Genomic DNA, 12,407 nt, shown 5'->3' with positions numbered 1-12,407 from the left:
CTTGTGCAGCTCTCTCAAATAAATAAATAAACAAACAAATAAAATCATGTGTGTATTTCAATACCTCTTTCAAGTGTCTAGTTAGAATCGTAAAATGCCATACTTAGCCATTTGGTACTCCTCCATCAACACGTGTTAAGGTGCTATAGAGGAATAAAGAGATGTGGAAGGCATTATTTTCCTTAGGAAGCTCCTGTCTAGTGACTCCTCTTACTAAGAGTGTCGGAAGATCTTGGAGAAGGTGATTTCCCCTTCTGATGCGCTACCTCCCTCTCCGCGCTGGTGGGAGGGTCTGCCGTGCCGCGAGGCTGGGAGCCCGCGTGCACCGCGCGGTGCCCCCCCCCCCCCGGCCCCCGCCCCCCATCCTCTGCGGGAGGCAAGTGGAGCCTCCCCGCGACCTGACTTGCCTCGCCCACGGAGCTGCCATTTCGCGGGCGGCCGCCAGGGGGCTCCCCCTCCCGCCCCGCTCGGCGCCCCCGCGCGAGGGCCGCACGCCGGCGCCTGCGGGGGCTACTCGGGAGCGGCGGCGGCCGGAGCTCCAGCCCCGCGCCCGCCCGCCCGCCCGCCCGCGCGCTCCTGGCCGCCGCGCGCGCCATCCGGATCCGCAGCCGTCGCCCGCCCCGGCTCGCCCTGGTCCTCGGGAGCCGGCCGCGGCTGGCCCGGCGCAGGAGCCTGCAGGGAGGGCCGCGGGCTGGCGGTCCGAGCCCCACGGTGAGTGAGCGCCGCGCGGGGCCGGGGGCCGGGGGCCGGGAGCGGGCGCACCTGGGGGCCGCGCTCCGGGGCCGCGCTCGTCCGGGGCCGCCCCTGCCCGCGCGCGCCCTTCCCGGGCGGGGCCGGTCCGCAGCCGGGGCCCCGGGGCCGTCCCGAGCGCAGGGCGCCTGCCGCGGGTCCGTCGGGCTGCGGGCGGGCGGCGGGAGACAAACTTTTTGCGAAAGTGCGCGCGGGCGGGAGCGGGGCGCGGGGCGCGGGGCGCGGGGCGCGGGGCGCGGGGCGCGGGGCGGGGACCCCGCGGGCCCCAGCTGTCAAACACGCGTCCCGCCGGCCGTCCTCGCCGCCCGCGGACCCCTCGGACTTCGGGAGCCTGGCAAGTGAGTCCCGCCGTCCCCTTCCTTCTCCCGCCTTCCCGCCGCCTCCCACCCGGCCTCCCCGCAGGGGCCGCGGCACCGAGCCCGTGGGGATGGGACGAGCGGCCTTTTGTTCCCCCGCGGCTCCCCCATTGTTTGCCTCCGCAACACCCGGCGGGACTCGCGGAGAGAAGGGCGCCCCCCGCCCCCGTCAGGGGAGCCCGAGCCCCCGGGGCCGCCGCACCCCGGCCCGCGGCTAGAGGGCGGAGGGGGGCGGGCGGGGGCGGAGGGGGCCGAGGGGGGCCGAGGGGGGCGGGCGGGGGCCGAGGGGGGCCGAGGGGGGCGAGGGGGCGGGCGGCTGCGCACCGCCGACCCCAGACGCGCCGCTGTCCGCAGGCGGGAGGGGAGAGCTCCGGGCCGCGCCGGGTGTCCGCGGCTCCCCCGTGGGCCTCGCCCCCCGCCCCCCGCAGCCGGCGTCAGGGCCCTCGCGGCGGGACAGAGGCCGAGGCCCGGGTCTGCGGAGCTCCGCGGGCTGCTCCACAGGCGACGGTGCGGAAGGAAGTAACCCGGGGAGCCTCGAGACTTTGCCTGGAAGCCGCGGGGAGGTGGCTCCCCGAGCCTGAACGTGGGGTGTCGACGTGGGCCGGGGCCCCAAGCCGGAGTCCCGGGGCCGCTGTCAGCGCTTGGAAGGCAGACCCGGAGGACCCGGGGCGGCCGCGGCTGGGGGCGATGCTCACGGTCCCAAGTCCTTGCGAACCAGTGGTTTGGGGCAGCCTCCGAGGTTCCCTGGGGGTGCCCCTGCTGGATCATAGGGAGCCCTGTTTCTGTGCCTTCCTTCACCATTACATGCTTCCACATCGTGCTTCTGTTTTAGGGGGGGTGGATTATTGAAGAGGAGGGCAAAAGCGAAGCAGCCGGCCTGGGAAGGCAGGGTCCCCGCGGGGTGCCTGGAGAGGCCCTTTGCCTGTTGAGGGGAGGCCAAGCCCGTGCACCTGTTAGAACCTATGCACGCTCAGCCTTACTAGACCAGCGTTGCCAGCTTTTTCTGATGGAGGCGCAATCATCGCCCAGGCACACTCTTTTCACCCTCTACCTGTTGGTCCCTTCCCCAAGCCTGGGGAGGGAGGAAGCCAGCTTCCATGGAAATGCTTGTGACCTGAGTAACCCACTCGGGCATTTTAAGTGGGAGCTCTTCAGTTCTAGGAGTTTTCCCTTTACCTGACTTAACAGAAATTTGAGTTCCATTCAATAAATAGAAAAACAGAGGAGACTGCTAAGTCAGGAAGGTGGACACAGAGCACTTTCTCTGGCGATTTCTGGATTTTATCGGTGGGACGAACAAAAGAAAAAAAAGCAAAATCTTTGAGGCACTGGGAGATACTTTACAAACATTTCATTATGAAAATGATGCCTAAGGAAAGATTCCTTTGAAATTTAGCAGCAGAAGCAGCAGGAAAGAAGCAATGAGGCTGACTTGGGTTGCTCAAGAAATGCCCAAAGGCATCATTAGCAAAGTGAAAGGGCAGTGTTTGTCCCAGTCTACCCCAGTAAGGAAAACAGGATAATTGTAGTGGAAGATGAGCTTGTACAGTTTCTTTAATTTTAGAATTAACCTCCCCTTCCCCGAATCACTGTAGAAAAAATAGAAAATACAGAGAAGTAAAAATGAAAGCAAAAGAAAGGGAGATATTATAAACAGGGCCCCAATGAATAGTGATTTCCTTGAATAAATTTCTGGAGCTAGTATAGCTAGGTTGAAAGAGTTAATGCACTTTTTAAAGCATATTTAAGATTGTCCTGTAGGAAAGTTGTGCCACTTTACCCGCTCTCTAACAATATACAAGAGGATATTTTCCCCCTGTATCCTGCACCCCACTCATGCTCTGTATTATAATTACCCTTTTTTGTTTCTGCTGAAGGATGAGAGGGGGGTATCCTCTTGTCTTCTTTTGTATTTCCTTAACCACAAATAAGACTAAACATTTTTCTTGTTGTTGTTAGTATTTATTCTTTTATGATGATATCAGTTTATGCCCTTAACCTATTTTTTTTTTCCAGTGGGAACATTCTCCTTTTTCTGATTAGAGGTGCTCCTGATAAAAGCATACTGTTCTGACTTCTGACCCTGCCCATGTAATTGGACAATCTTTATTGACTCAAAGTGCCAATTCTCTTCCTTCTAGCATAGTAAACATTTGGCAAGACTGCAACCATAAATTACTAAAATAACTGACATGATCTCGGTAGAGTTATTAGGGAGACTATGCAAAAGCATTGTTAGAAAAATTGTAGGAAAATACTGAGTGTATATTTTCTGCTTAGTAGTTTGCATGCCCCAACATCTTTACAGTTTATGGTGCCTCTTCCTGTCTCTCCCCACCCCCCCACCCATTTAGGACAACTCTGTTGATGAGTTGTTTTTACTAAAAGGATTTTAATAACTCATTTTATTTACATTCCTTCCATTGATAACCAGTATACCATCATCCACAACTTTTAATTTTTGGCTGAAATCTGCCTCAGTTTTATAAGATTTTTTCTATTTGGATTTACCATTTGAGCCCTGTACTTGAATGAACTTTGAATATAAACAGTTCAGTAGCTGGCCTTTGAAACAGGATAACAGGAGAGGTTTCTCAGTGGTGGAACCAGGTGCATTCTTTGTGCATTTGCATCTGGGTAGCCACAAATCTTTATATTAATTCTTGCTTGAAGGTACATGATTCTGAAATGGGATGAAGGAAAGAGGAAGAGAAAATTAATCTCAGTTGGATAATGGATTAATGCAGATGAAGGATCACACATGAAAATTTAATAATCTAGGTAATCTGGGATACCTGGATGGTCAGTAGTTGAGCGTCTGCCTTTGGCTCAGGTCACGATCCCAGAGTCCTGGGATGAGTTCTGCATCGGACTCCCTGAGAGGAGCCCGCTTCTCCCCCTGCCTATGTCTTTGCCTCTCTCTGTGTGTATCTCATGAATAAATAAATCAAATCTTTAAAAAAATAATAATCTAGGTAATCTGGATATAAGATAATTTCTAAAAAGATAAACTGTAGTAAAGTGTCATGTATTATTATAACTAGTTTACTCAACAGAAATTGGCTTTCTAAATGGGAAAATCCAATGTGAAATATGATTGTAGATACTTCATCTCAGGCATTTAAAAAATACAGAGGAAAAAAAATAAATAAAAAGTACAGAGAAACAATGAAAGGCAGATATTATACTTTTATGCAGCATTTTCCATGCACTTGGGTGTAGAAATCAAATAGTAGGCAGTGGGAATGAACTGTGTTTTCCACATAAGAATCATTGGCTCTCAAAGGATGAATGAGAACTTAATGGCCATCTAATTCAACCATCTGATATCACTGAGGATCTTCATTCTCTTAAAATAATAACATGCCATCCTACAAACTGTATCATTTCAAACAAACCAAACTGAGAAGCAAATAGGGCAGAAATTTCAACTTTTTTTTTTTTTGAGGCAAGGGTAGAAAGGGAAGGTTTTAACTCTATGAAAACTTGTAGAATAAGCTCCTTTAACATGCTCAACTTTCACAGAATAAACTGCCTTGGCAGTATGACAGTTAAAATCATTGAGGTGTTACATTTTACAGCATTTTCTCATTCATATCCTCCAGCCATTGGCTTGACAAAGTCAAAGGCAGTAGAGCAAAGCAAATATAAAATAGCAAAAGGAAAGAGGAAGGAAAGAGGAGAATATGGAGAGGTTTTTTTTTTTTTCCTTTAAAACTATCTTCAGAACTTTCTAACAAGATTATTGGTACACAGCAGATGGTTGGCATCCCTCTTAAAAAAGGTGGATGTAGCTGATGTCTCAAGGCCAACTTTAGAGACAGTAAACATTACCTAAATCACTGCCACTCCAACGGAGGGTAGGCTTAGGGCTAGCCTAATTAATTTCTTAAAAGAAGATGAAGGAGAAGATGTTGGAGAGAAGTGGAACTTTAATTATAAAAATATACCTTATTTTTTCCTGAGCAGTGGTGCGAATTTCTGAAAGTAGTAGTAGAAGCATCTTCTGATTTCCACTCGGATGATCTCCCAGGCACAGTGGCTGTATTTCTTTTCTTTCAGGAAGTTGTCTATCCTATTGAAATATCTCCTAAGTTCTAGATTGCTTAGCTGGGGGACCGTAGCTTCTGAGTGGTTTATCCCATCCTCTTCCATCTCTTTTGAGTCATCCTCTTCTTTCTCCTCTTCCTCCAAGCATCGTTCCGCGTATTGCAGCTGTTGATCAAGTCCGATTTGGATTTGTTTCAGATAATCATTTTCCCAAGTGGATTTGAAGGTGTACTGACTGAAAATGTTGAAGGCTTGTATAGACATTTCATAGAAGGCCTCCACGATGTATCTTTTCACAGGCTGGGTGTGTGATAGGATCTCTTGGGGCAACTCAAAAGCTTTGATTTCTCTTAAGCACTCTACAGGAAATGAATTGCTCATACTGCTCAGAAGTCTCAGATTTTGCCAGGTGACTTTCCTCAGGTGAAAATGTAGCAAGTTACAGTCCAGGGAGAGCACGCCAGTGATGAGCAGACCCACCAGGCATGCAGGCCACAAACACTTGCGAATCACATCAGGCTTAGTGCTCATTTTTTTCCCTTAAGCTAAAAAATCCACCAGACTCAAGGTTGACAATGATGTTTGAGGTCTTAAGGATTCCTTCATGTGCCTCTTATACACCTGAATAATCTTCAGTGGGGAGGAGTTTTCTTAGTTCTCAGTTTATGGTTCTCAGAGTTTCAGTCCCTTTCCTTTGCCTCTGAGGTTTGTTATGACATTGGGTGAGTACACTGACTTTAGAAATGCTAATCTCTTTCTTCAAAATGAGCAAAGCATTACCATTGCATTACCTTAGTTGCCTGGATGACCCATCCCAGTCCTATAGAATTGTCATAACAAGATCGATGCATAGTATTTCAGAAAGAACTGAAGTTTCTGACTCTATACACTCATTCGTTCAAGACTATTACCTAAGAGAGCAATCTATTTAAAAAAATGTGTTGTGTTTCTTTTAATCTGGCTGGGTAGCCAAACATTTTCTCTCATTGAGTTAATCATAGTCATTGACCAAATGACTTTAATTATTTGATTGCAGGGCCACCAGAACATAACGTAGTTTACGTTTCTCTAATCTTGTAAAATTAAGTTTCTCTATTTGGATATTTTATTTTTTTCTTTTCTTTTCTTTTTTTTTTAATTTGAGAGCGTGTGAGACAGCACAGAAGGAGAGGGAGAAGCAGAGTCCCCACTGAGCAGGGAGCCCAATGTGGGGGCTCAATCCCAGGACCCTGAGATCATGACCTGAGCTGGAGGCAGACGCTTAACCGACTGAGCCACCCAGGTACCCTGGGTATTTTCTCTTTATTTTATTTTCCCAGGTCTCAAAAAAGATGAAAAGCAGAGTTGGTCAATTGAGCATGGCACTTACCAAATAAAAGAGTAAGCTACGTTGCTTTTCTGTTGTCTCCCACTATCCTTTCCTTTGGTCAAACCCAGTCTAGCACTTCCCATGGCTGCCTAACATTTCATATGCCTCCCATACCTATTACAGAAGTCCTCAAGGAAGTTGTATATTGGAGAATATTTTTCTGCTTCATTAGCTTCTCTCATAGTGTCATGCATTTTCCTTACTTTTAGATATGGTTTAGATAGGATTTTAAAACATTGCCTTGGCTGTCTTTTCTTCTTTTTGGAGGTTCTGAATGCTGTAAAGATTCTTGTTCATTCCTATTTGTTTTTCACTGAGGAGGTACTTCACATCTGGACCACTATTACTGTGATAATGATAGCTAATCCATCATTTTTGGTTTTCCTTTTGTTTGATCAAAAATGATCTTCTTCTGGTTATGTTCAAGCCAGGTGCATTCCTTTGCCCAGGAACTTAATTATCATCTTAAAACAAGGCTAGCTTAATTATTAACTTAACAAAGAAATATATTAATTTTTAATAAACTCATTTTAGAATGGTAACGCAAAAGCAAGCACGGTTCCATAAATATGACAGACTGTGATTGCAAGTTTAGCTTTTTTAAAAGTTCTTATCTAAATCAGTTCATTGCACCAAAGGCAAACTATGGACAGTGGGATTTTTTTTTTTTTTAAATCCTGGCTTTTTGGACAGGCTTTCTATGGATAGAAAACTTACTACATATATTACTCTATCTGTGTTTTCTCTAAATTCTGATTTCATATATTTTATGAGATGACCAACCTGGAAAAATAATTTGGAAAATGACCCTTTTATATTTTATCACTATAGGATAGTAAGTTGATACAACTCTCCTAGAGAGTAAAATGATGATACGTATCAAAGGTCTTAAAAATATACATGGTCTTTGACTCAGCAGTTTCTTCTCTAGGAAGTTATCCCTGAGAAATAGTGATGGACATCTTTTAAAGACTTAGCTGTCAGGAAGTTTATCGCAGAAAAAACTGAAAACAATTTAAATGTTAAGCAATAGGTAGTTGGTTAAGTAATTCATCAGTAGAAACTTTCTATGAAAGCATTAAATATTGTGGTGTGGGAATGTATTTGGCCATTGGATAAGTTCACTTTGTAGTTGAAAACCAAGCTTCCATGGTAGTATACAGAGTCTGATAGCATATATGTGCAGAAGAAATCTAGAAGTGTATATGCTACAAATATTTCCTGACTAGGAGAATAATTATTATTTTTAGTGATTTTTATTTTTATATTTTTGTTTTCCTCATTTTTTTTAGTTTTCTGTAATCAGCTAGTATTTAATAAGGCAGAACTATTTTTTTAAAAAGATTTTATTTATTTATGCATGAGAGACACAGAGAGAGAAAGAGGCAGAGAGACCCAGGCAGAGGGAGAAGCAGGCTCCATGCAGGAAACCTGACACGGGACTCGATCCCCGGTCTCCAGGATCACACCCCGGGTTGAAGGCGGCGCTAAACCGCTGAGCCACCGGGGCTGCCCAAGGCAGAGCTATTTTTAAAACAACATACATTAAAACAAATTAGGGGCACCCCGGTACCTTATTCAGTTAAATGTCTTCTTCAGCTCAGGTCTTGATCTCAGGGCTCTGGGATGGAGCCCCAAGTGAGCTCCCTGCTCAGCAGAGAATCTGCTTCTCCCTCTCCCTTTACCTACCCCCCCCCCTTCATATTCTCTTTATCATGTTCTCTCTCCAGTGTTGTCTCTCAAATAAATAAAATCTTTTTTAAAAAAGAAAAAAAAACTATTATGTGTTTTGCAATGTGACCAATAAATACTACTTTATTTACTTAAAATTTCCATTCCAGGATACCTTCAAAGGAAATGTGAATTTACCCCAAGACTCAGTTCTCATTCCATAGAATAACATAGAGTATGTGGGAAGATAGTGTAATATTCTTGCAACTTCTCAATAAAAATATATATGCTTTTATATATATATGTATATTTATAATTAAAGAGTCTATAAAGTACAAAACGCCTCTGAAGGCGATGCCTGCTTATGTATCTCACATAACTTCTTTCATCGTAAAACTTATTACATCGTCCTAGGCAGAACTGTTTGTTTCTCTTTTGGGCTTTTTTTTTTTACAATGCTCTGTCCGCCTTCATTGTGGCTTTTTAAAATGGATAATTGAGTAAGTGTTGGTTTCCCAATTTTATATATTTCCCGTTCCCCTACCCACTCAGAATGCTTAGACTGCTTTGCAGTTATTTGGGACAGATCACCCTTACTAACTAAACTAAGAGACTGTTCAATTGAATTACTATGCTAAGAGGTTCTGCTCATAGGTGATAGAGGTGACTACAGATTTGGCTGTCATCACTATCTTGAAGGCCCCTGTATTTTCTGCCATGTACAGCTTTGTCATTTTATCCTGCTCCCCCCAAATTTCCTCCCTTTATCGTCGTTCCATGTCACATCCTCATTTATTCAAAACTGTATTTTTAGCTAGTACCACATGCCAATTACTGGGTTGGGTCTTAAAGATGGAAGAATAAAGAGTCCACAATTGAAGAAGCAGGCATATTCTGAGTGTTTTAGAGGGAAGGAGTAATTCATAGGTCTTCCCTATAGCATGGACCTCATCCCTATGTGAATACTGTAAATGTTCATTGATGCTGATAGTGACACTATTCATGACAAAGAAGGAAAGATGATTGACGTGCATATCTTCCCCTCTTCCACTGTTAGCTTTTTAAAAGTTCTTATCTATGCCTGATTTTGCAAATAAAAATACAGAACGCCCATGCAGTATTTGGGAGGTACCTATACAAGAAAAAGGTCACTTGTCATTTACCCCAAATTCAAATTTAACTGGGTGTCCCATTATTTTACCTGACAACCCTATCCACCAGACAAACTCTTTTTGACCTCTTAGAGTAGAACTCAGACATGAAGCCCTTCACACAGAACTTTTCCTCTGCTAGTAAGTCGTTCACCTCATACAGAGGTACATTCAGTTGCATTACTCTGTGCTGGCTTTACTTGTGTGCATGTCCCTAAAAACTGTGCACAGCACACTCCAGAGAGGTACCTGCCATACTAAAAATATTATGTGTGCACGCATATGTGTACACACACATATACAAATTGCTCTCATCAGGAGCATTATTGGATGATCAGTCATTGGTTTTGCCTCTGGTAAAAGCCATGCCACATGAGTATATTTCAAAATAACAGGAAAATTAGAAAGAATGACAGTGTAAGGAAATATTTTTATCCCAAAATTTGTCTATTATAACTGTTCCATCTGTCATTAGCAGTCTGTATGTTGCCTGGCTAATGATATTTCCACAATATCTGCTCTTATTTCTCTAGCATGTCTTGAGATCATTTGTATTTGGTTAGACTTTCCTCAGAGGGAAAGCTGATTAGCAGGGGCTGCTCTGTTGTTGATAGAACTGTGTAAAGCCCATATGGATTATAAGGTGAACAGTAATGGGCAAGACACAATTTGTTTGACAAAATGGAGATGAGACATTTCAGTCTAGACAGAATTGTTGTGATTCAGCTCAGGAGCATTTAGTATTTTCTGGTAAGATTTATTGCTCTCCATGAAAAGGCAACTTTCAAAACAAGGTGAGAGTAACATGTTCATCATCTGTGTTACTCAGTACATGGAAGTAGATCGTTTCATTTGTGGGGTCAGAAGGTGATTGAGCCTAAAAGAAAGCTCTGAGATGGGAAGCTGAGCATCCATTCCTGGTGTTATCTTCCCTAGAGTATGCAGATGATGGTGACCACAGAGTTGTGTGCAGCTGTTTTAGCTTCAGACCAACCCTGAAGCTCCAAGTTGGTGTTTTGCTCATCTCCCTTCCTCCCACATTGGGGTCAGCCTCTCCCATGGTCTTCTGGTCCTCTTCTTGGTTGTTTTTTTAATGATGTACCTGATGTAGAAATTTGTAATGACTACACAGGTAGTGTATGGGAATGTTTTTATAGTAAAAATTCAAACACTTCAGATAAAGGGAAAGCTCTGCTTACCAGCTCAGCCTCATGCCATGCCACTGTCTGCCCTGTGATAACTGGTTATTAGTTTGATATGTATCCTTATTTGATATCTGTTTCCCCACTAAACACTAAGTTCTGTGAGCATAGTGCAACAAGTGGTTTGTTAGCTGCCTTCTCTTAAATGTCCAGCAAGACCTTACAGCGATTGAGAGAGAACTGGATCACTTCCATGAATGATATGTGGCACAGTAGTAGGGAGATTTGTATATATTTTTGAAAATTGCCCAAATAAGATTATAAAAGTTATGATATGCTTTGAAGTTTAATCCTGTAAGTATATCTATGGCTGTATATATGTTATTGTTTGGATATAATCTAAAAAATTTACATTATATACATTTCATGAATCTGAGGCCCAGGATAAATTGCTCACTAGACCTGAATTTAACAGATCCAAGTGCCTTTCACAGACCCTGGCACAAAATAGGTGCTCAGTAACTATTTGCTGGATGCCTAAAAGATTGAAGCCATGTCTCAATGACAGGGAAATTATTTGGTGGTTTAGTTCTTTTGGTATAGGGACATGGGAAGAACAAAGTCAAGTATTAGGGAAATTGACAAGTTCACAGAATGGTAAGTAGGAGCTCAAACCTCCATTATTTTCTCTTTGGGGTATCCCATGGTCATGAGCACAGCCATACCTCTACTCTAGTGGTATCACATAGTTCTTTGTTGTTTGGGTGACTCACATACCTAACTGTCCAAACAGTTATTCAGTTTTGTATCCATGGCATCTCTTACATAAAGACACTAAATATTTGTTGGATAAGAAACTACCACATGATTTCTTTTGATTCTCAAGTTTGCTGTGGAAGCAAAACTATTGAGAGGTTCCAAGACCATTCTCCAAGACGTCCTCCTTCTCCCAACATTGCCACTTCTATATTATATCAGATGCTCCCAGCAGCTTTGTTTTATTTTGTTTTGTTTTCATTATATCACCCCTAAGGAGACCCTTTGGACAGACTTAACCCTTGGTTCTCTTTTATAGCCCAACTTCAGATGATGCATGTAGTAACTTGTGCACAGAAATAATTTTAGCTCTTAGAAAATGATTCCTGGTGGGGATCCCTGGGTGGCGCAGTGGTTTAGCACCTGCCTTTGGCCCAGGGCGCGATCCTGGAGACCCGGGATCGAATCCCACGTCGGGCTCCCGGTGCATGGAGCCTGCTTCTCCCTCTGCCTGTGTCTCTGCCTCTCTCTCTCTCTCTCTCTCTGTGTGTGTGACTATCATTAAAAAAAAAAAAAAAAAAAAAAAAAACTTAAAAAAAAAAAGAAAATGATTCCTGGTAAAAAGAAATTTACATGTAAAGTAGATATTTAAGTAGATAAATATCATTTAAGTAAATAAATATCTGGTATCAGTAAAACCTACCCTCAGTTTTGGGATTACCTGAACAGTTTCCACCTGTACCCTTGTTTCTCTTGGTCCATTCAAATCCTAATTGGGCTTTCTTTCACTTTACTCACTGGGTGAATGTGGATTTCTTCCCAGACCACATCCAAGGGTGCCTGTAGTCTGGGAAGAAAGCAAGAGTGGAGTAAGTGATGGATAGAGATGTCCTCTTGTCTTGGATATTTATTTATTTAAAAGATTTATTTATTTATTTGAGAGAGAGAGAGCAGAGGGAGGGGGATAGAAAGTGGACTTCCTACTGAGCACAGAGCCCATCGGATCCCAAGACCCTGAGATCATGACTAGAGCCGAAATCAAGAATCTGGCGCTTAACCAACTGAGCTATCCAGGCACCCCATCTTGGATAAATATTTAAAAATATTTAGTTGCCATTGCAGGGATGAGGACAGGGTCTTCTTTTAATAACTGTCAGCTTGC

At 44.2% G+C, this 12,407-nt stretch overlaps 2 protein-coding genes across 4 annotated transcripts in view; one reads left to right on the top strand and one right to left on the bottom strand.

Moving 5' to 3' along the window:
• Positions 1-574: 574 nt before the first annotated feature.
• MOB3B (MOB kinase activator 3B) overlaps positions 575-12,407 on the top strand; it is a 190,441-nt gene continuing 178,608 nt past the window's right edge. Inside the window, exons 1-2 of one of the 3 annotated variants that reach the window (XM_072841591.1) lie at positions 603-711; positions 6,301-6,438. The gene's annotated coding sequence lies outside the window, so the exon portion shown is untranslated. Of the gene's footprint in view, positions 712-981; positions 1,089-6,300; positions 6,439-12,407 lie in introns of those variants that run through there. The other 2 variants (XM_072841590.1, XM_072841593.1) reach the window with 2 other exon arrangements.
• On the bottom strand, positions 3,452-5,762 carry IFNK (interferon kappa). The gene is made up of 2 exons (XM_072841595.1): positions 5,057-5,762; positions 3,452-3,789 (listed from the first exon to the last, which is right to left on the bottom strand). The coding sequence occupies exon 1, from the start codon at positions 5,685-5,687 to the stop codon at positions 5,058-5,060; it is 630 nt and encodes a 209-aa protein (XP_072697696.1). The 5' UTR covers positions 5,688-5,762; the 3' UTR covers positions 3,452-3,789; position 5,057.

The sequence above is a fragment of the Canis lupus genome, chromosome 10 (assembly GCF_048164855.1).
Source record: "Canis lupus baileyi chromosome 10, mCanLup2.hap1, whole genome shotgun sequence".
NCBI lineage: Eukaryota > Metazoa > Chordata > Mammalia > Carnivora > Canidae > Canis > Canis lupus.
This window is presented reverse-complemented; position numbering and strand designations above follow the sequence as displayed.

What these genes read in the sequence shown, in the direction of transcription:
- IFNK (XM_072841595.1), bottom strand. Translation starts at nt 5,687, where the DNA reads ATGAGCACTAAGCCTGATGTGATTCGCAAGTGTTTGTGGCCTGCATGC.